This window comes from Leptinotarsa decemlineata, unplaced genomic scaffold (genome assembly GCF_025532065.1).
Source record: "Leptinotarsa decemlineata unplaced genomic scaffold, Ldec_3_MD MMD2_tig00026340_RagTag_RagTag, whole genome shotgun sequence".
NCBI classification, from domain to species: Eukaryota; Metazoa; Arthropoda; class Insecta; order Coleoptera; family Chrysomelidae; genus Leptinotarsa; species Leptinotarsa decemlineata.
The window spans coordinates 2167449-2192525 of record NW_027412694.1 but is presented as its reverse complement, the minus strand read 5'-3'; the positions used below and the strand labels follow the sequence as shown (position 1 = coordinate 2192525).

The 25077-nt window shown below is 34.4% G+C and overlaps 1 protein-coding gene across 6 annotated transcripts in view; it reads left to right on the top strand.

Moving 5' to 3' along the window:
- LOC111509639 (electroneutral sodium bicarbonate exchanger 1-like) overlaps nucleotides 1-25077 on the top strand; it is a 146756-nt gene that overhangs the window by 55626 nt on the left and 66053 nt on the right. For 5 of the 6 annotated variants that reach the window (XM_074183505.1, XM_074183504.1, XM_074183506.1 and 2 more), the window contains exons 2-4: nucleotides 2417-2514; nucleotides 12016-12444; nucleotides 14027-14128. In XM_074183505.1, the coding sequence (XP_074039606.1) occupies nucleotides 2418-2514; nucleotides 12016-12444; nucleotides 14027-14128 (628 nt within the window). In that variant the 5' untranslated portion in view covers nucleotide 2417. The remainder of the gene's footprint in view (nucleotides 1-2416; nucleotides 2515-12015; nucleotides 12445-14026; nucleotides 14129-25077) is intronic. The other variant, XM_074183507.1, reaches the window with a different exon arrangement.

The following is a 25077-nucleotide window of genomic DNA, read 5'->3' as shown; positions in this document are numbered from 1 at the left end:
GATTTCAAATCAATTCATATCATATTAGACAATAAAACTCCGAACTGATGAAATGCACCACGAAATATTGTCAACCACCTTCAGAGAAAATACTATTAATAATTTAAATCAAGATAAATTATTTTTGTGTGGACACAATTCTAGGTATGCAAAAAATCGATATAAACTTCATAAATTGAAGTTTTCAAAACACTGTATTCACCAATCAGATACAATATTATTTATTTTCATCTAATATTCGAAAGAAGAAGGAGAAACAATTAACTGATTGATGTGGTGAAATTCCATAAATGGTAGTACTCTGAAATATTATGTATATTTCCATATACTTCGAGCAAAAACCATAGATTTTGCTGATGTGGTTTAATTGAATTATGATCAATTTCATGTTCTTCTTTGAGTGATCTTGAAGTTTGACCAACATATCCACAACTACAATTATTGCATGGAATTGAATAAACGACAGTTCAAATCATCTAAAAGAACAATTTTTTTTTCTTTCCTTATACGAGGAATTGGGCAAATTTCGGATATGCAGTTGGTTACCTCGTTCACAGGCAGATGGGGCGACGACAAACCTGCTGTTTGTTGTAGTCTTCAGCTTAGTTTGAGGAATGATACTCTGACGAAATTCGATTTTCAATTATCGGAAATCATCGACTTTTATGTTGATGATATACACTACCTTGCACTGACGAGTGGCCAAACAGCCCGAAACCGGTCTGCAAGTGTGTTCCAATAATTGAAAATCTATTGCGGCAGTTGTATCGCCAACAGAATATGCAGTAATAACTTCAGTGAACAATCCTGCACTGACACCTGTCGGATATAATCCAACGCCCTCCATGGTATTAGCCAGGGGAGTAGTTGTTTTCTGATAGGTGTCAGTCCATTAACCTACTGTGTAGGGTGTTGACACTGGCCTGAACGAATTGTTCATTTAGATGATTTGATTTATAGCCAGTCTTCAAGTATGCCCACTGACTATACGTGAAAAAAACGACAGTTCAATGACTGGAATCATATGCACTAGCAGATTCATCGAACACGAAGCTTTGTGGTGAAACTTTCATTTCTTATCACGCGATGATGAGGTGAGAAATATTGTTTACTATTTACTTTCAAAAAAGTCACCTTCAGTGCTCACAATGCTATTTTTTGATTTTATTGGAGAACAAAATTTCTCTCAATTGAATTCAATGCATAATGATTGCATGTAAAAGTTTCATTTCGTATTTTTCATAGAATAGTGGTTGATTTTTTTTTCGCAAGATACAAATGACCTTCTTAAATAACATCTCAAAATCAACCAGTAGAAATATCAATGTTATGATAAACATTGAATGTATTTCCAAACTAGAAATATCAAAAGTGTACGTCATGACCAGAAACATTGAAAATGATCATAAATGACTTCTATTCTATGTTCTTCTATATTCTATTGATATATGAACAATAAGCATGACCCACATTTCCAGTTCACAATCGATTTTGTATTTCTCAATACAAAATCGATAAGGAGGTCTAATTACTTCGTAGTACACTAAAACCGACTCGTCCGGTAGATTTTTGCATTATTGACCATTTCATGACCACAAACAGAAAGTCTTGGTCTCAGGAATGAAAAACAGAGTTTTCCTCTACGGTCTCTCAACCTCCAAATTCATTGATCAAAATTGGCTATTCTCCTAGACTAGTCAACAGTTTAGTTTCTAGTTGTTCTCACACACTTACTGAGCAGAGAGAATTGGACGCTTATCTCCCCATAAATAATGTTATAACCTCATTCTACATAATAATATTTCATCACATAAATTCAAAATAAAATTCAAACCTTTTCAATTCATGAACAGGTGGAAATGAAGTCGAACCTTTGAGATGGAGCACATGTTTTAATAACTTCTTCTACACGTCGCTCTGGATCTAATGCTATTGCTCATATTTTTAGGACCTCAATGTTTTTTCAACACTGTTGAAATGTTTTGAAACCGTTGAATAATTATTCGTGTTATTGGCCTCACTATCAGACCCTCTACATTTATTATATTATGTTTTTGTCTTTTACAGAAAAAAGAACAACTAGAAAAGTAACTAGAGATTTGACTATGAACTATATCATGATTTAAGATTCATTAATTTCAGTTACTTTTGAAAAAAAACCTCAATTAAACTATTATCAAACAAATTGACAAGGTTTAATCAAACAGATACATTGTAACAAAATACATATCTCATAAGATGATATTTGCAACCAGATGCATATCTCTCATTATTCAACAAAATGAAATTTTTGCATTGCAAAGGGTGTATTAGAAAATGTCATTTGTTTGAAAATCCAATCGATGTTGAATAGTACATCAGAATTTACTCACATACTTCAATCTTTAAAAACTATCAAATATTTTGTTCATTTCAGAATGAACAGTATGGTTTCCGAAACTGACATGGAAGAGTCAAAGTGTATGAAAGGAGATCTCGAAGTGGGTTATCCGCTTCTTGGAGACGATTCTGAAGGTAACGTTATTCCATTTTTTTAAACGAACATCATTTCATCTGTGTGTATTTCCTCGAAATTAAATATTTCAAATTTCATGACGTTTCATGATATACTACCTGAAAAAGGGTATATCAGGAATGATCCTAATTATGTTTCTAATTCGTAGTCAAAGCATGAATCTGTACAAAAAGTATTGAGAATTTTAGGGGGACAAGTAATATTTTTGTGATCCCATACATTATTTGCCTTGTTACAAATAAGAAAAGATGATGAAACATGGATCATGGAATGTTTCACTTCAAGAACCATAAAATTGACTCCGTGTTGACTTTTTTGTGTATGTTCTAGGACACAAAGAAATATATGATTACTCAAAACTTCCGGAGGTGGAATAGCTCTCTAATGTGGGTGAAAGTTGATCAGAAGTATTGTCCCACATGCAGAAGTCACTTCAAAATCACCATTTTTCGGCAGCAAGAAGAGTTTATTGAGCAAAATCAAACAAAGGAATACCATGATACTTATAGAAAGCAAAGTCAGTGTTGTAAATACTACCACCAATTTTTCATATTTCCGCTTTAACTTTCTATCTCAACTCTTCAACGACTTTGAAATGGTTCTGTCCCGAGTGACTTTTTTTCGCCAACTGAAAAAAATCGTATGATTATCGATATCATGTTTCATAAGATGACAACCAGATTCATGAGAAACGTTTTTCGAAGCTACGCAATACTGAACATAATTATCTTCACCAACACCTTCAATTTTTTGCACGTCAATCATCCTGGTGAGACAGCCTAACTGGCTGTATCATAAATGAGCCATGGATTATGAAAGAAATGTAGATTCCTGGAGTTGATAGGTATAATTTGGAAGCACTAGCATGAAATGAATATAGTAAAAACACTTTGCAAACACCAGTATTTTTGTGAATCAATTTCAAACCACGAATAACAAATTTTACCTAATCTTCATCAAAACCTCATTGGGACAATAATACGTATTTCATTTTTGGGTGAATTTACGATTTAGGTTAATGAATACTAAAGAACAACCTAAACTAGCCGTCTACAGGTCAGCTGTATGTTTTTACCTTCCAGACCATTCTCAAACTTTTCTCTGGCTGGGCATATATTTCAAATCCGCTGCTGAAGCTGATTTCTATCAAGTATAAGAATATATACGTCAGTTTCAGTATATTCTAACTCCGAAAATTCTGTCAGATCTTATATAGCCCACCCCATTAGAAGCAAATTAAAACAAGATGAAATCAAATAATTGCACAATACAAGAATGGAACTACTTTCCAATTCTAAAGATTCTGAATATTTCTAGATGAGATTAGATCTCTAATTTGATTTATTTCAATTTTGTTCTTAGTAAAGTAAACACTCAAGTTTCCTTGGTCACAGTCGAAGTCGTCAGGAATATAGTCACAACTTTGCAAGAAAAAGTCGAAAAAGTTTTAGTCGAACGTTCGCTGACATCTCAACTGTAGGGTATCAAAAAATTAAGTTTTTTACAATTTGTTTCCATCTATAGCACAATGACCTGACATTTGTACTAGTTTGATTTTGTATGTTAGTTATCATAAAAAGAAATTAATTGTCACTTCAAAGTAAATACTTGCGCTTATGTCAATTATATCAGCGAATAACCGTTAATAAATATTTATATACGAGTACGGAATATCTTGAAATGAGTTTGTTATAGATAAGAAAATCAAAGAGAATTGCGACAAATAAGTCGTAAGTTCCTCATATCAAGATAGTGACAAGTCTATACTCGTGAATACCATAAAAAGTGCAGATAATTCGCAGGATCCAATAAATGTTTTTTTATTTAATTCATTCACGAGGTTGCAGTCAGATTAGTAGGGCTGTTACAAAAAAGACTCTTCGTTATCTGTCTAGATTTCGGTAAATATATTACCCTCGTCAGAACAAATAAAATAGTCCCGCAGATGTTTCTTGTTCTCCTCTGTGGGGAGAATGTTAATATCAATATCAAATATCCAGTATCCATGTTGCATTATGAGAGGTTATGTACTTCAACATATATAAATGTGCTAGCTTTTTGCATCTTCCACTGGCATTTTGGCAGTAATCCACAGGAAACATAAGCGAAAGTTTTGATCGCTCTCAGGCGTTTGAAAAACTTCAGTAACGGTTTTGTAAAAGTATAGTTTTTCCAATTACCAGGAATCTAACTTGCATGTTTAACAATTTCAAAAACAGAGTGACCAGTTTTAAGTAAGTATACATTTTGATAACCATGAAAATTGTACGATCATTTTCCTAGAAGAGTCCAGAAGAAGAAACTATCCGTTTAACTCCGGTTCTCTCAGTTCAATGGAAATTGTCAAACGAGTATCTACTGTTCGTACAGCGATTACTACAAACCCCAACAATAATACGATTTATCGGCAAATATTATTATTCGTAATATTATTTCTCACATAACATCAAGTATCAAATCTGGTAGGTTTTTTCGAGATTCCAGCACTACGCGTTTTCATAACGGAATCGGGTACTCTGCTTTTTGACACTCCCGATTCGCCCGAATGCACTTGCGGAACCCTATCGTAATCGGATACTCTGTTTTTGAATTCACTATCATCATCTTGAACTGGAAGACATGGCGACTGTGATTCTTTTGCAACATATTCCGATGGTGATTTCACCGAAACATCCGGATCCAAGCATTCAAAAGGATACAGCTTCTTTAATGGTCGAAGAAGTTGACCATTCTTAGTTTGAACCCGAACCAGGCGAACTACACCATCTTTTCCAGGTAAAAGTTCAATAACTCGACCCATTGACCACTCAATGCGCTTCTGATTGTCGTTACCCACCAGAACAATCTCACCAAGGAAGACACTTCGTGATATTTTATTTGATGCAATTTTCAGCGTTCCCAAATATTCATTTCTAAAACGTCGACGCAGATCATCTCTCAATTTCTGTTTGTGTCTCATTTAACGACAGAGAGAATTTCTGTCTATTTGATCACAATCAGGCATACCATACTCATTACTGAGATCATTTAAAAACATAGCAGGAGTCAAGGCAACTAGATCTGCTGGATCGTTAGATACATAAGTAATTGGTCTACAGCTTCACACTCGCAAACCAAAGTTTCAAATCTTCATAGTCCAGGGAAGCCCGACCTAACACTTTTCGGAGAAGAGTCTTCACAACACCAACTAAACGTTCACAGAACCCACCCCACCATGCGGCTGTCAGAGGGTTGAAACGCCAAGAAATGCGCTGCAACAAACACTGATCCGATATTTTAGACCAGACAAAGTTTTCCAAAATCATTATCTAGACCAACGAAACATCTACCGCTGTCAACATAAATTTTCTTAGGCAGACCTCTGCGAGCAACAAATCGTTAGATGACAACGAAATAGGTAATTCGAGATGTACCGCATGATATACGGCACAAGTGAATAGACAAATGTAAGCTTCGAAAACAGACGATTATCAAAAATCAGAGCAATCATTATCAAAAAGACTAGTGATCAACTTTTTCTTACGCTCACTGTAGACTTCTTCTTCATTGCAGTTAAAAGTGACACTTGGCCACTTATCTGGCATTTCATAGAGCCATGCTGGCCCCTCCCACCATCTCGATGGGAGTAAAATTTTTTATCATCAATCACGTGATGGAAGGTCTGCAGGATTGTGAATCCCTGGAATATGTCTTCGTGCATCTGAAGAAGTTAAATTACGCAATTCTATCCCACACAAATGTGGCCCATTCTTCTTTTCTTTGTATCCAGGAAATTACCGTAGACGAATCACTTCAGAAATAGCTCGTTATTTGTTTGAATTTAAAATTATCTATGAGATTCCTGAACAATCTTGCGCCAATTATCGCTGCAAGTAACTCTAGCCTTACAATTGTCAAAATTTTTCCTTTCTTCTATATAGGAGCCAATCTAGACTTGGCTGCTAGGAGTTGGACAGATAATTGTTGATTCTTACCAAAACGTAGAAATATAACTGAAAAGTAGGCTGTGTTACTGGCATCACAAAACGTATGAATAGAGTAAACGAAATTAGAAGTTGAATTATTATCTACCCATCTAAGTATTGGTATTTCTAATAGACTAGGCAGTTCATGAAACCAATTTCTAAATCAAACAGACGTCTTCATCTACACAAAGCATATAGGATCAAAGACACGTTGATCCATTGACAAAATCATTCTTTTGGTAATGTATTCTACTTGTGAGATCACTTCTTCAGGCAGCTTGGATTAATATTCAGAGTATCTCGTACTGGATCCCACATCAATCCCAATACTGGCAAAGGTACTACATCTGCATTGTTGTAGTTAATGTCTTTTTCTAGTGAACTCCCACCTTCTCAAGTCAATTTTACCCTCTGCCATAATCATAGTGGCTTCTTGCAAAAATATATTGAGAGTCAATTCATCAGAAACACTCGTAACGCAGTTGTCGACATGAAATCCTTTATTTGCCAGCTTCAATATTACTGTACGGAAATATCTCGTATCGCCGGTTTCAGTCCTTTTCAACATTATTTCAAGGTGATGTTCAATGGTTGCTCCTAAGAGGAAAGATGTGCTATTAACGCCGAAAACAACTCTACAGTGGCGTAAGGTCAACTCATTTCCATCTTGATTAACCCATAAGAAGCGAAGAAAATCTCGATCTCTCTCATTAAGATTAATTTGCAAGAATGCCTCCCGGATGTCTGAAACTACTCCAAACTTGCACTTTCTCTAGCAACCCTTTGAAGACTTGGTCATAAGATTGAACAAGGTTTTGATTCTGTAATTTTTGAAGAGTATTGTGTAGTATTCTTTTGGCAAGGTGATAATTTTTTGACAGTGGTGTGTGACCATAATCCAAGGTAACCGGACCTCATAACGACCTCCATTGTTAATTGTCACGGTGTTTGAAAAAATATCTTTGGCTACTGACACCAATTCAACCCGTGTTCTGAGATTGCTTGGTTCTTCAATACCCAATAGATCAAGATCCCACAAACAACTGATGATGGAATCCTTCACTAGAAACGACAAGGTTGAGCTGATCAAAGAGTTGGCTATATTCAGATTGTTGTGCATTGGTATTTTACCAAGAAGAACCCAACCGAATAAAGTTTCATAAGCTACTAGACCATTGGATAATGACTGACAATTTCCTGTGAAGATTTGACCAACTGAATCAGCACCAATCAAAATCTCAATAGGTCCAGCAGATCCAATGTCTGACAACTCAATATTGAGATCTCTGAGCTCTTCAATCCATGGTCCAGAACAGACAGGCGAAACCTCACTGCATATTATTGGTTGGTCCAGAACCTCTAAATCATATGAATAATTTTGATTCTTTAATTTGACCACACAACATTCATGAAGTCGTTCATTTTGAGAGCCCCCAATTAAACAATGAATACGTTTTTCCTTACCCACTGATTGGCATCCCAATTTCTCAGCAGTTGACTTGAGAATGTATGATCGTTGAGAACCACTATCGGTCAGAGCCCTCACGTACTTTGACCCATTAGTACCAAATATGTTCACTCTCATCGTTTGCAAAAATACATGGGTTCGTGAGTTGTTGTAGGTGGCTAGAGATTTGTCTATGTTAGGATCCACCTCTGGTTTCCTACTATGATCAAGAGTATCAAAAGACTCCTTGTTGTTAGGCAAATCAGGGCACATTATTACCAGATGAGATTTTTGACAGATAGCACATCTAGGATGTCCACGACATCTTTTTGAAGTATAATCAGTTTTCAGGCATCTAAAACAACGTTTGTTACTGATCAAAATACTGCTCCAAAAACATCTTCTGTGCTTTAAAACACTGTTCATCAATGTGATTAGAACCCCCACAAAATGCACAATTTGAATTTAAACTAACCAAGTTTGCGGCGGTGGGTAGCGGTACTACCGGTGAACTCACATTTTTCTTAGCCGAAGAGTTCGAAACAGTTCTCGATAAATTAGCACTGGCGTTACCTTGACTGACAAAACCAAAACCCTCTGAAGCCAATGTAATACGCTGCTCGTTTTCAACTTCGGTTTTCAGTAACTTCATGAGGTTTTTAAGACAAGTTTCTAACTTACTCGGACCTGACTCCCTTGAGACATTTGTAGAACTCCCTCCCTTCAGGTTCAAATCTATGCGGGGAACGTTGCCATGCTCTCAATAAATCTTGAGGGAGGCATGACTCAATGAGAGAAAAAAAAATCGCAGCATCGCAGAACAATTATCTGATGTAATGCCTTAAGTATCTACCGCTGGAATCTGTGTCTCAATCTGGTCATATAAAATTACCAATTCAAGCTTAGATTTGGATGTAGCATTACACAAAACCAACTTAGGCAATTCTCTGACGTAGACCTCAACTTGAAGATCTTCTCTGCCAAAACGAGATAATGGCTTCGATAATATGATGATAATTTTCCCCAATAGCTGGATAACTCTCTACTAGTTGCTTTGCTCTACTGAAGAGTACAGTTGCCTGAATCAAATAATCAATTTTATCGACTGCCTTGATATCTCTGGCTTCGTGGATCTTCTTAAATTGAGACCAGAATGGTAACCAGTTCCGAATGTCACCATTAAAGTTCTTAAATTCTATCGAAGGTTATTTCAAAGCCTACCTGTCATGCTGACGTGAGAACATTTAGAATTTGCATCATCGATGTGTTCTACTTCATGGGTTACCTTTCTGAATATTTCCTCGTACTGGAGTTTCACGGCTGCAAACATCCTTTTATAAGAGTCACAATTTGTCATGTCCGCATGTCCTCGGTAGCATCACTCTGCAGGAAGTTCTGGTACACTTTATCATCTACAACTTTTAGGTCCTCCATCTTTGCTTGAATTAAGTCGTAGCATATGTTTATGTATCTGTTGATTATCGCGTCGAGTTGCTGACATTAACTTTTCGAGATCTGATGTTAGTAACGTAAAAAATTATCTACGTAAAACGGAAAGATGTTTTTTATTACCTTCCATACTTTTACTTCGGAAAGAACAGCAAGTACTTGAAAGGTAATCTGAACAGTCTCAATGACAATTGTCCTGTCACGGTCGCCAAAAAATGTAGAGTCCAGAAGAAAAAACTACCCGTTTAACACCGGTTCTCTCAATTCAATGAAAATTGTCAAATGAGTACCTATCTACTGTTCGTACAGCGATTACTGCAAACTCCAACAACAATACGATTTATCGGCAAAAACTTTTTTACTTTTTTCGACGTTAGTACATTGGCAAAAATTGACAACTATCTTGACAGAAATACTATTTGCAATATAAAAAAGTATTACAGGGTGCTACAAAACTTAGTCTACTTCATTCTGCTTTTCACTATTATCATTATTTGTTCGGTACATTTACTTGGAGACCAGATGGGTAGGTCCTCCTTGGAAGAAACCATTTCCAATATCAGTATATGCAGTTTATATTTGGGAGTATCTGGATGCTGAAAAGACTTCTAGTAGAAATACACCACCCACTATAGAAGTAGGAAACTCTATTCGCGGCAAGTATCTGCACAGATCGGAATTGTCAGGTATGGATACGATTGCTGTTTTATTCATACTGCACTATTTGGTGTAGTAGAGTGAACTCACGAGGAGGTGTAACAATTTTATCTGAAGATCAAAAACTGATGCACCGTCGTAAGAGTTTGCAAACTAAATCGTTTATTCTTTGGTTGAAGATTCGAAGGCCGTGGAGTTTTGAGTTTTAAGTGTCTGAAGGAATATTTTTGGCTTGAGCCTCCAGAGTCGATAACTCTTCGAAATCGGCTGATTCTAGCCGCACCAATCTGCCTCCCTCCGATTAAACATGAAAAATATCACCTAGCGCGGTAACGGTGGGAATAATTACCGGAGAAATACAGCAGGAGGCATTCTTGGTGTGCTACTCATTCTCAGGTTACGCGAATTTTGGACCAGTGATCACTTGCCTCATGTTTGATTCAAATCAATAATGTCCTCACGTTCCTCAAAAACTTGTGTGCCAAATTCAATATAATAAAATTTGAGAAAGGCTTCTTTTTTCATTGTTCACATTCAACAATCTGGAAAAAAATGAAAGAGAACTTCATACAGGTGTAGAAAGGTAGAAAGAGTAAACTTTTATCAGTATGTATCAGTAACTTGTCGTTTATGATAACTTCTAATACAAAAAATGTCTGTTTTGACGTTTTTGAAACTGAAATTTGCATCCGTCTTCAGAATAGGGAAGAATTAAATATAAATTGCAGATATTCCCTCTATTCACCTTCATTTTCCAATGTTTTCAACAGATATCGGAATGATTTCGAAATGTAAAATATATCAATGTTGTTGATTGAATTCTGGAAAAATCGATGTAGTACTAGGTTTTCTGTGATATCGGTCTATTGCATTATCAATATTTTTTTTCAAGACAAGTATGATCCATTTCTGAAGAGCCGTTTGAAATACACTTACTTCTCCCTGATTTGAAATATACCTATGCTGATTCTTTGAGCTCTCATCTCTCAATATGTGGTTCATTGGCAGCCATTTGGTCTTTTTTATTGATGGTCCCATATTTTTTTCCAAAACTTGAGCCGAATTCTTAAAATAACTCAACAAAGTTATTGATATCACATAATGAACATCAAGTTGAACGAAAAATGAAAAATCGAGCAAAGTCAACAAAAATGTCTGAATTCCTTGACAAAAAATTACTTCTATTCAATATTCTATAATTAATTGTTGATTCATTTCGTAAGAACCATTCAATAAAATTATTGAAAACATTGAGCATTCCTTGGGTTAATGCAATATTTCCATTTCCATGGCTTTTGGTTGCGTTGACCATGATATGCATCTGAATAAGCTTGAGTACCAACTCGGTATCTCTAAGATATTGTTTGAAAAATGTATGTGGGAATTGAGTTATTGATGATAATATAACCCTGTCTTGGAACCATCGATAATTTGAAAAGAAGTGGTTATATTAATTTTCCAGGAGAAACTATTCCACTTTTTCCTAGTGAAACTAACCTGATTGTTCTTCATAATGATATACAGTTGCTCATTATCATTTCACAAGTTATTCTTGAAGACATTTTCAACTAGGTTAGAGACAACAAACTCTTCCTAAACGTCAGTAAAATTCAACGAATTCACCTCAATATTCTCAATACAGAAACAAACAATTTTTTTCTATACTCTTAAGTTATCACAGAAAATATACTCAATTTTAATCCAACCAGAGATTAGTCCGCCATCCAATCCAACTACAAGTACAACAAGAAACGTAGGGACCTTCTTATACTGATATCGAGATTTTTTAACACATTTCAACGTCACCGAATTCATACAGTGAGAATGAGTTCAAATATATGAGATTCCTGGTTTCATAACAAATGAGTCACAAAATTGTTGGTTTTTATTATGATACGTCATTCATTATAATTTTTGCACTAATCTATTTTTACTGATATGAGATTATCGTCATCTGAATCTTTTGTACGTTTTTTTTATAGATACTTCACCAGCTCAGCGTCTTCGATGTTTCTTCATAGAGGAAAATATAAAACATGAGAGTCACCCCCTTTTCTCTGAAATAGAAAAGCTTGTTATAGAAGGTGATGATGTAAAGTGGAAAGAAACTGCCAGATGGATAAAATTTGAAGAAGACGTTGAAGAAGGTAATCGGTGGTCTAAACCTTATGTTGCATCTCTTTCCTTGAAATCATTGTTTGAATTAAGAAGGCTCATAGCCAAGGAGATCGTTATATTGGATATGGAGGCATCTTCCATGGAGCAGATTGCAGACTTGGTTTTGGAGGATACAAATAATAATAAGATATTGTCTCTGGAGCAGAAGGGAAAGATAAGAGAAACTTTGTTGAAGGGACACAGACATCAGTATCAGCAAGGGTTTCCATTTAAGGGATCCCTCAATGGAAAAAGTAGGTCAAGTCAATTATTTGCTGAAATACAATCTCTGCATTGTTTCGTAGAACCTTTTCAGATAGAACTCTCAATTCAATTATATTTATCTTCAAATTGTGTCATTCATTTACATAATTCCTGTTTACGAAACTGTTGAATCACAATAATTTTTCAATAAAATTCTGATATACTACATAAAAATTATGAATAATTCATGACTGATCAGAATAAATTGAAATGAATATATCTGTTCTAGTGAGATTTTATATTCATAAAATAATGTTGAAGTAAATTCTGATGTGATGCGCATCTATTTTGTGTATTAAACGATCCCCAACCAAAGTCGCCAGAATGGATCGCATTGTTGAATTTTAAACTGTCTTCGAATTTTTTATTCCAACTTGTTAGGGTATATTCACCTCATGGATAAAATTTCCATTGGTTGCTGCAGAAAACAATTTCAAAACTCTCATAATATGTTGTTTGTATTTCACTAGTTCGGACTTCCATTGTCTACTATATAAAATGATTTGAAATCCCTGAAACAAGTAAAAAAGAATAATTAAAAAAAGAATAGTTGAAAATAACAATTATATTAAGCAACAATAAACCTGAAATGAAATGATAGTGAAATAATCTACAAGTAAAAATATAATAATTGAATAAATAAAAATTAAAGGAATGCAAAAAAGAAAATAATAAAAATAAAGTGTCGAGATTCCAAGTCACGTTAGTTCACGACGTTTCGATTGTTGGTATCTACAATCGTCTTCGGGTGATGACTGGACTGATTTCTCCGAGAGATGACTATTTTATAGGTCGTTGAAATACTTTCACTTTCTCTACTTTCCATTTTCCGCTTCACTGATTCCGTGAGGGATGACCGTTTTGGCGGGACCTATAAAATAGTCATCTCTCGGAGGAATCAGTCCAGTTATCACCCGAAGACGATTGTAGATACCAACAATCGAAACGTCGTGAACTAACGTGACTTGGAATCTCGACACTTTATTTTTATTATTTTCTTTTTTGCATTCCTTTAATTTTTATTTATTCAATTATTATATTTTTACTTGTAGATTATTTCACTATCATTTCATTTCAGGTTTATTGTTGCTTAATATAATTGTTATTTTCAACTATTCTTTTTTCAATTATTCTTTTTTACTTGTTTCAGGGATTTCAAATCATTTTATATAGTAGACAATGGAAGTCCGAACTAGTGAAATTCATCACGAAACATTGTCAATCACCTTCAAACACATGTTGTTTGTATTCAAAAGTTACTTCTCTGCATAATCTACACATCTTTGTGAAAACATTATTTTGAAATCAATTGTTTCTTTTTATTTCTTCGGAAAACATTTTTTCTATATGAAGATGGAGATGTAGAAATCCAGAACATTTCATCCAATACTAATCCATGAAATTCATCATTTTCACCTTCAATTTTAGAAAAATTGATGAAGTTTGAAATGAAGCATTTTCATAATGCATCTCCACATAGTGAATGAGTATAATAATGAGAACAATTTGGTTTTATACTGCAAACTGAAAGTTTTTTCTACTATTCATTCCAAATGATTGTGTATGTTACAGATGGATCAAGTTTGGTGTGCTTTGGCACTTCTTCAGAACGTAGAGAATCAGAATATGAAATGGATCTGGCAAAAAAAAAATGTTCTTCAAATTCTATAAATGGTAAGTAGTTCTCAACTACAAATTTTCAATGAATGATTCTTCTGAACCCCAATTTGTGCATACATTCCAGTTGATAATTGAAAACGATCACTAATACTAATCAAAATGTGATCTTATATAACTTTTTAGGTGTGTGTGTAACTGTATCATCTGTATGAAGTTGTTTTATATATTTTATTAGTTTTCTCAAAATGAAAATATTTCGGATCTGCCTAATAGGTACTGAAGCCACTAACTGTATAAACTTTCTTGAAACTGATCACACGAAGAGTAAAATGATCTATGTTAGATTTCCATAACATAGAAATGAAGTCAATCAGTGAAGTTCTACTACATATATCGCTTGCAATTGAAATAAATAACTTATAGTTTTCCTACAGTTTGTTATAATAGATGACTGACAGATATCTCACGACCGATGATAATAGTTTTATCGAGTACATGTCTTCTATTTTCAAGGAAATCAGGCATGACAGGCATACAGTTTCACTGTGAAACATCCATTTTTGATTATGAACATTATGATTTATGCAATTGAGTTTTTCTCATTCATATGGAACACCATATATTCCTTATGAATTTGAATTGTCAAATGAATAAAAATAATTGAACCTGACAAACTGAATTAACTTTTTCTACAGTGTGACTGACATGAAAGTTTAAAACAAATTGTATAATTTTTTTAACTGTACAATCAATTTTCGAATGCCTTCAATAGTAAATGCATGATCGGCTAGGTTGGTCAAAAATATTAATTCCTTTCAAGAATTTTTTTTTTTGAGAAAGAAGTAGGTACGTTCATGTCCAGAAATAAGACAAATATTTTTCAGTAATTTACACCTGCAGGATATTTATTATTGTAGTTTCGTCATATTGAAAGTGGCAGGTGATTATTTAGACACTTATTACTTTCCTAACTGAAATATATTTGTAAATATACTTTTATTTTTTTTTACGTGACCACCAATTTCATTCTTTGTTGCAGAGGTGTTTGAGTAAATTAGGAAATTTTGCAAATATTTTTTTATAAGACAAGAAAAAATCTAAAACGGAGTATGCAATTTGTATTCCGAAAGCTTATGAATGTTAGTTTGCATCTCAACAGAATATGACATCAGTATCTCACAAAGATATCTAGGCAACTTGATGAATAAGAAACAAACTGAAACATTCCTATACGTTCGCTTATAAAATTCAATTGAAGTAGATTTAGTAGATCAGAACATCGTTCTAACAACATAGATATAGTATATCATGGTAATATATTAATCACTCAGAAAGTTCAAGTAGATAATACCAGTCAATTTTCTAGAAAAAAAGACACAATAAATTGATAAATATACCATTCCAGAGTATGTTTTTCTATAGAATTCATAGAATTTGGTTTCCTTTATGATAAAAACAATTTGGATTTTATCTAATACATTTGCAATTTTTGGATAACGCAACACTATCTTTTGTAATAGTTTGATAAATGAACAGCAATTATTTAAAAATACGGTTTGTTCTGATATATCATACTGAATGCACATTTGAAGTTATGAATGAAGTCGGACTTGCATGCATGATATTCCTATTTTTGAGAATAGGTTTGATAAAAATATTTTACATCCATATATTCATACATGTTTATATGAATCTTCTGATAATGCTAACTTGGTTAGCGGAGCACGTCTTGAGGGACAGATTTTCGTTATGTTGAGGAAAAAGTATTTTCGATAGATTCAATCAATAATTCTACACCAGAGGTTTCTAATTCTACTTATCAAGATACGTATCCAATAACCACGATACAAGCTACATATTTTTCGAGGGTGTGATTGTTTTCTCCATTTGTTCCATACTTCCCATAGTTTTGAATATTTTATTGAAATGCGTTTCAATTAAAAGTATTTTCAAAAGAATATTGAAAACTTTAATTATAGGTCACGACTGCTTTTTTCCAATAACTTTGGTAAATTCTGAAAAAATCATTTAATTTACATTTTGTTATACAGGGTGTTTGGTAGCTGGGTGCAAACATTTGATGGTCACCCCCTCAAATGTAGCCCATGTAGAACATATTCATACAAACATTTTTATTTTCTAGCGCGTTTTTGATTTTTAAGGAAACTTTTACGATTTTTAGTACAAAAACCTAAACTTGGTCAATTAAATGCTAATAACTTCGAATCTTAACAAAAATGTCCGGTTTTTTTAATTTATTTCAGTAGTCTTATGTGTTCGCAATCGTACTAAAGTAGTTTGAAGCACCATTGTGCCCAAAAAATTTATGTACAGAGCATTTAAACTTTACAAAAAAAGAAAGAAAATAAAAAATCTGACCTTTGATGCCAATTAAAAAAATAAATAAAATACATACAGGTGTTCAGACACCTCTTAAAACATGCTTACTTATTGCTCTTTCGTTTGAGTTATCATTTACCTAGCTAAGTCTTGAACATTTTTAATTAGGGTACATGAACCAGTTAAAGGTCGTAAATATGGATATTTAAAAATTAAAAAAAAAAAGTAATTCAAATGAAATTCAGCTCAAAAACCTTCGAACGAAAATCCTAAAGCAATATGCGATATTATTTTTAGACTTACATGGAATAATAAGAAACTTAGCCCATCTTGAAAGAAGAGAAAACTGAACAAAGGCCGGTGCCGGTGGCATTTTACAATAAAGAATTTGACCTGAAGCTAGTCATTAATTGGAATGCATTCTGTTGTTATGATTTAGACCTCATGCTAGGGCCATAAACTTGCTTTTGAGTTTATCAATTTTTAGGTACCTGAGTTGAGTAATCATCTTGGACCCCTCGCCGGGTCGGTTTGGTTGGCCAAACAAGTTCTCTAGTCACTGCTTTGCCCTTTCGAGTTGCGTGTAGACGTTGGTTTTGTGTTCCCCATTTTTGTAATTCACCGTGTTCAGTTGTAGACTTTCGTTCCTGCAGGTGTTGTTTATTTTGGACTATCGAACTTTTTGTTGTGTGTGCTGCTATGGCTGAGATTACGAGTCATGAACAAGCCGATATTATTTTTATATATGGCAGAGCTGATGGTAACGCATCTCTGGCACGACGTTTGTACCAAGAACGTTACCCGAACCGCAGGTAAATTAATTTCTAATTGTAGCGGTAGTTGAATTTCGCCATTTTCACCTTCAAAAGACGTTAAAAATTAGTTATTTTATTGCAGGGTGCCTAACGTCCGTGTGTTTTCCAACACATATCGTAGGCTGTCTGAATCTGGTATTCACATGCTGAACCTGCCGTAAATCCAGGAAGACATAATGTCAATGTTGAGGAGCAAATTCTCGCAGCCTTCGAAGCGGATCCTACTACCAGCATCAGAGTTGTAGCGAGAGATTTAAACCTTTCGATATGGAAAGTGTGGAATACGATGCACAACGAAAAGAAATATCCGTTTCACGGCACGGGTGTGCAAGGCTTGGAGGAAACGTATCCGGCGAGACGGATACGGTTCTGCCGTTTTTTGCTAAACGCAGATATTGATGACGCGTGGTTCTTAAGGTCCATCTTCTGGACTGATGAATCGAAGTTCTCCAGGGAAGGACCCAACTAGTGATTTCGTATTTTATAAAAGTTGCGGAAACGTTTCGGAGAAACAAATTATAAGACTGCATTTCTCCCAGAAATGTTTTCAATATGTTTATAAAACTGCTATAAATAGGAAATTGGCACCGTTTTATAAAACATTGTAGTTATTATCAATATACTGTAAGTCCTTTTACAAAAACTACAAAACAGTTTTATAAACATTTTGGCAGTTACTATAAAAGTTGTCTAACGCTCTCAAAAAGTAGTTTTGTAAAGATTTTCCTTACTGCACTTTCGCAACATATTCAAGCGATACTTATAAAATAATCAGAAGACAATTTTATAAGAGTTTTTTAGTAGTTCCAAGAAGGCGTTATGAAATATAATACAGCCGAAAACGATAACAATAAAATAAAAAAGTGTTAAAAATGTTTTCTTGAAGACGCAAGAAGTAATTTTGTATTGGACACTAGAAAAATATAATAGATATGTCACCAACTGAAAACTAACAAATAGAAAGGTTGAAGCCATTTTAAAATTCCACTTCTGCACTCATAAAACTGTTAAAGACATTGCTAATGTTTCGAAGATTGATATTTTCACTGCATATGAAACTTAATTGACAAATATGTAGCCTATTATTAGCAAAATTTAAGCGCGCCACTCATTTATAAATATTTTCGGTTGAATGTTTAATTATACAAAAATTCACTCTGTCGACGTATTAATTTTCTAGTCGCAAACTCAACTCACTTTATTCTAAATAATATAATTTTCAAGTCATCTAATTTCAGTATCCCGGATCGCTATCATTACAAATGGCGCCGTTCTATAAAATGAATAGGTATCAGTAGCAAGCATTTCAACGTATTTTAGCTACTATGTTACCCCTATAAAACTATTAAGAAACACTTAGTTGTGGGAGTGATGGTATTGCGGCAGAGTCGGACTACTTTTAAAGCTTTAGGTAAGTAGATGAACAAGGCGGATTCTGGCGCAAACGGGAGTGGGGAAAACGTCATCGAAATCGACGCAGGATGGAACTAGTATAGTAGCGATTTAAGCGTTGAACTCCTCCCCTCGGCCCCCTTGGTACTCCACCTAACCTATCGGCCCCCTTGGTACTCCACCTAACCTATCAGCTCCCTTAGTACTCCGCCCTCGGCCCCCTTAATACTCCACATCACCGCTCAGGCCCCCTTGTGACTCTTCCTCACCCCTCAGCCCCCTTGTCACGTTCCAGTCACGTGACTTTAATTAAAAAAAGTTTACAGTTATGAGATTCGAACCTGGATCGTCCGCGCCGTAGACATTGTCCCTAGCCTCTACACTATCGTAAGATATTGAAGTTAACTGCGAATGTTGGGTATTTATAGCGTTAGTTTTGTCGGGACCGAAATTGACTCATTCATTATCATTTCGAAGATAGGAAAATACAGTGCTAGTCAAAAGTCCCCTCCCCCCCTCGTATCTTTGGAACGGGTATACTTATAATAATGAAATTTGGAGGGTGGAAATAAACGGATGTAGACTTCTTAACTGGTCATAACAGGTGACGCAATAGTCATAAATGACGTCACAAGGCCACTGTGACCAAAAATTTTAAATGGGACCCTATGGCAAGTGACAGCTCGTTTGAAAGGTATTGAAAATACCTATTCAGTCATACCAATTTTGTTTGGGTTTCGGCTGATTTTGATTGATAAATTGAAGAAATAGGAAAATTATTGTTTCGCATTTAATTAATAAAGATTTTAAAGTACGCCTCTGGTTCATTGTCAAAAAGGTTGACGTGTTTGAATTATCTACTTGTCAAAAGTGTTTATACCTTGAAAATTTACCTAAGCTATTGTTTAACGAGACGTTTAAGTGTTTACATAGGCAAAATGGTACGTACTGTAGCCGACAAAGTAGCACCTATCTTAATAATTGGTGAATGTAGAAACAATTTCCATGCAGCGGAACGACTGTTTAATGAGAGGTACTCCGATCGCCCTATATCGAGGGTTTGTTTGAAGGAGCTTCTTCGGAAGTTTGAAGCATCAGGTAGTGTTCAAGATGCCAAACGATCTGGTCGAACAACAATTAGTGATGACAAAAAAATTGACATACTTGGAGAAATGGTAGTGAACCCTACTTCTTCCACAGCCCAAGTTGCGTCTATCTGTGAAGTCAGTCAAAGGACAGTACATAGGGTGTTGGCTAAAAACAAATTTCATCCATACAAATTAAAAATGGTGCATCAACTTTCAGATGATGACCCCGACCGAAGACTAGAATTCTGTGAAACTATGTCCGATGAAATGAACCAACAACCAGGCTACATACAGATAATTTGTTTTAGTGACGAAAGTACTTTCTTTCTCAATGGAAATGTTAACACTCAAAATGTGAGGTATTGGAGTGACACAAATCCTCACATCTTTCGTGAAAAACATACTCAATTTCCAGAAAAAGTAAATGTTTGGGCAGGTATTTTGGGAAACCACATAGTTGGGCCTCTTTTTCTCAATGCTAACTCAACCGGTGAATTGTATTTGGAGATGTTACAAACTGATATTGAGGCGTTAATTCTTGAAATTCTAGAAGATAATCCAGATGAATTCGACAACTTGGAAATAACGTTTCAACAAGATGGTGCTCCTGCACACTATTACGGTGCAGTAAGACGTTACCTAGATGAAGAATATCGTGGTAGATGGATTGGACGACGAGGTTCGATCGAATGGCCAGCTCGGTCACCGGACCTTACATCATTAGATTTTTTTCTATGGGGGTATTTGAAATCTAAGGTTTACGCTACAGCACCTGACAGTATTGCCATTCTGAAACAACGAATTGTTGAAGAATGTAGGGCAATTTCCGCTGACACACTGGGACGAGTACGACAAGAGTTTAGCAATAGGATGCATCACTGCCAGGAAGTAGATGGAGCACATTTTGAACACTTATTATAAGAACTGGTTCTTAAATCTTTATTAATTAAATGCGAAACTATAACTTTCGTATTTCTTCAATTTATCAATCAAAATCAGCCGAAACCCAAACATAATTGGTATGACTGAATAGGTATTTTCAATACCTTTCAAACGAGCTGTCACTTGCCATAGGGTCCCATTTGAAATTTTTGGTCACAGTGGCCTTGTGACGTCATTTATGACTATTGCGTCACCTGTTATGACCAGTTAAGAAGCCCACATCCGTTTATTTCCACCCTCCAAATTTCATTATTAGAAGTATACCCGTTCAAAAGATACGAGGGGGGGAGGGGACTTTTGACTAGCACTGTATACTTAGATTTGGGAAATAATTAATATTTCATGTAAAGATTTGTATGTGTGTGTAAGAGTGAGAGGCGCGTTTGACGTAATCGATGCACAAATTTACGTGGCTTTGCGTATATTGAGAGATTCATTTGAATAATTTATCGTACAGAATTTTTTCATGTCCTGTTATCAGTAACCGCACAAAAATAAGCGCTCGATTCATCGATACAAAAGTATATGGAAACAACAAAAGTTATAGAACACACAGAGTCATCTATGAGTCACTAGCTGAACTATCTATTGGTTGAAGAAGGACACTGCAATAGCGCAACTGTCAGAAGGGCACCGAGTTGTATATTCACTAATAATGATCGGATCGTCGCATACAGCACGTCGAATGAAAGGATAAGAAATGCAGAATTCATTGACAGAAAAAAAAACAAATATGGCGTAATGAATATAATATCCAACGCCTAATGTGAAATAACATAGGAAGAATTGCAAATTCAACAAACTTGTAATTAAAAAATGTTGGGTTATGAACAACTATAAGTTTATTCCAATTGCAGAAGCTTGATCCAAACGCAGAATTTATTGACAAAGAAAATGAAAAATATCATTGGATACTGAAACATATGACATATTTGGATTCCTTAGGGTGAGAAGGATTCGAATCCATCAAAAAACGATCACTTCCGGCTTTCACTTCCGGTCCTCCGATTTCGATGATTTCAACATCAATGGATTCGTTTAGATGTCATGAAACATAATTAATCATTTGTCTAAGTCGAAAGGGCCTTATAACCTATTTTCATTATACTAGCAGCAACAGACCGATGTGGGTACTCATTTCAAATGATTTCATTTGTAGATTATGAAAAGTATAATATACAGCGCCCAATGTGGAATAGCAGAAGTTTTATTCGAAACACATAATTTGTTGATAAAAAAAAAAGAAAAATCATCGTATACTGAAACATATGGTATTTTTGGATTCCTTAGGGTGAGAAGGTTTCGAATCCGTCAAAAACAGGTCACTTTCGGTTTTTACTATGGTGCAATATGGTGCAACATGTCAGAAGGGCACTAACCCACATCTTCATTAATGATTGTTGAATCTCAACGTGCAGCACATCAAATGAAAGGGAAACGAATGCAGAATTCATCGACAGAGAAAAAACAAATCTGAAGCAACATGTCAGAAGGGCACAAAGCCACATTTTCGTTAATAATTGTAGAATCGTCACGTACAGCACGTCAAATGAAAGGAAAAGAAATGCAAAATTCATCGACAGAGAAAAAACAAAGATGGCGCAGTATGTCAGAAAGACACTAAGCAACATCTTTGTTAATGATAGTTGGATCTCAACGTGCAGCACATTAAATGAAAGGAAAACGAATGCAGAATTCATCGACAGAGAAAAAAAAACGGAGACGATGCCAAGAGGGCACAAAGTTGTATCTTCACTAATAATAGTCGCATCATCACATGTAGTACTTCAAATAAAATGGAAAAAAAGCAAAATTCATGTGTTTGTTGCGCTATTCAAATCCAAGGTGACATGGATCAATGTCAACGCTGAATAGGCATCTAACAAAGTCTCTTTGATTTTCTTTTGTTTCATTTCAGAATATTTCATCACTAATTTTTATATTCAAACCCAAGGTGACATTGATCACTGCCAATGCCGAATCTACATCCGGAGATATGCAGTTCTAAAAGCGACGAAACAAAGGCTCTTTGTTTCATTTCAAAATATGTCATCACTTATTTTACTATAAATACGTTATGCATGGCGAAATGAGTTAGTTGCATCCGTTGAAAGTGATACCAGTGACAAGTGCACCGATTTCTATTTCAAAGTAAGTGTTTTAAGTTTGACTTTTCCTTCAGATGAATTTATTCAAATGTAATTTAATTGAAAGTTGTTGAGAATTGTTGAATCCTTTGATTTCCAAAATTTTTCTCGATATATATATGTTGGATGATTTCAGTCGAATGTTTTACATGTCGTGGTTTGTTTGAGATAGTATTCGCATATATCGTGAATCAAAACATAAAGCTTTCAGTTTTTATTTTTCGCAGATGGATTTACAAAAGTTGAATGCAAGTTCGATAGTGAAGAGAAAGCCAAGTATCAAAGTAGCAGATTTGCCTGTGGATATGCCGCAGAGAATATTCACTGCCAAAATCGTGAAAGGAAAATTTGGTGAGGCGGTCTTGTTGTATTTGGGAGATAAAGTATCATTTCTACCCCACCGAGTGACGGAGGCGTATCGTCCTCACTTAGAAGAATTTTCATCAGGAAAATACGCTATTGTGTTCAAAGGGTTAATGGACATCGGGAAACCGAATCTTGTCGTTCAATTTGAGATTGTACAAAATTAAGGTTAGTATTGTTTCCAATTTTTTCTTTGTTTATAGGCAAAGAGTTTTTGGGTGTATACAATATTTTTCATTCGGGTCAAAAATTCTCATTCACAGATATGATCCGCATAAAGTAGTGTTACCATACAATATATTTCCTTGACTTAGTACGTGCAGAATATGTGTTTTAAATTCATTATTCTGAATGACACTTGATTTTTTATTTCCATTATAAGTTTAGCAATTACTTCATGAAAGACCTTACCCTCTCTGTTGCCAAAAATTTTTTTTTAGTGTATGTTTTTATCAAAAAATCGAATTTATTTCAGTGTATGTTCTTATTGAAAAATCGAATTTATTTCAGAATAATACATCAACGTGTGCAGTATCAGTCAGAGTCATCTCAACAACAACAATCAGAACCGTCGCAGCACCTTTCCAGAACGAGTTTAAATCTCAGCAGTTTCCATTATTTTCAGTCTTTAGTTGCACATTATGAGGCTATAATTCGTCGATATTCAGGGATTTGTTGGACAGACTGCGTCTATTCAATATATACACAACCCTAGTGAATTTGGAAGACTTTGAAGATTCATGGTGGTGTATTCCAAAATTCAAGAAAAACACGCCGTTCTGTATGGGTCATTCCAAAGGAAATTTGTTCAGCTGCAGTTTCAATAACGTCGATATTTTATTTAAATGGCATTGTAATATACTACCAAAATGAATAAAATACATATCACACACATCTTTTTTTGAAAATGAAAACTTATACAGTCAAAAATATGCAATAACATAAAATTATAAACCAGATTTTATCGTGTTGGATAAACATCATATTGAAAGGTACAAGGTTGACAAAAACAGGACATTTTGGAAATAAAGAGAATAAGTTTGGCGGTCATTTTAAATTCTGATTCGTTGGGTAGATATAACAATAAGTGGCATTTTATAACTTGAATTACTATAGATGATTGACATTTGACATTAAATTTCAATTGTGATATTTGGAAATTCATTTCGTATTGTAGTTTTTTCAAAATTCCCATTCAAAATAGCATCCTTTGATATAGATACCGGACGAGTCTATCATGTGTAGATAACCTGAGTTTCAATTGTTCGGAGTTCTGAGTTCTTGTACATATAAACATAACAAAGTAACAATACAGACAAATATGAAAAATCGTCATAAAATAATTCGAATCCATTCAAGTGAATACATGAATTGAAAGATATTTTAACCTCAACTTCCATATTCTGAAAAAAAACACACAGTATTCACAATTCCATCTTTCGTTATTCCAAGTTCATAGTCATCAAAATCGATACGATTATAATATATATATATATATATATATATATATATATATATATATATATATTCGGTCTGATTAGAATGAATATTTACTCTTTTTAGCTGCCCGAGCTTTCGCTAATGTTTATTAGCTTTATCGAGGGCTGTAATATAAAAAGGACATGATATATATATATATATATATATATATATATATATATATATATATATATATATATATATGTATATATATATATATATATATATATAAAATATATATATATATATATAAAACATAATAACGGATAAAACAGAATACCTGTGCTATTTGAGAATATTCAATTTGAAAATTTCAATTTTGAAAGAAGTCTTCAACATCAAAATGACAACTTTTTGACATTGAATAATGTGAAATACTTTTTCAAATTTTTATTATCGTTCATTATGGAGATTTATACTGTGTTACTATTACAGGA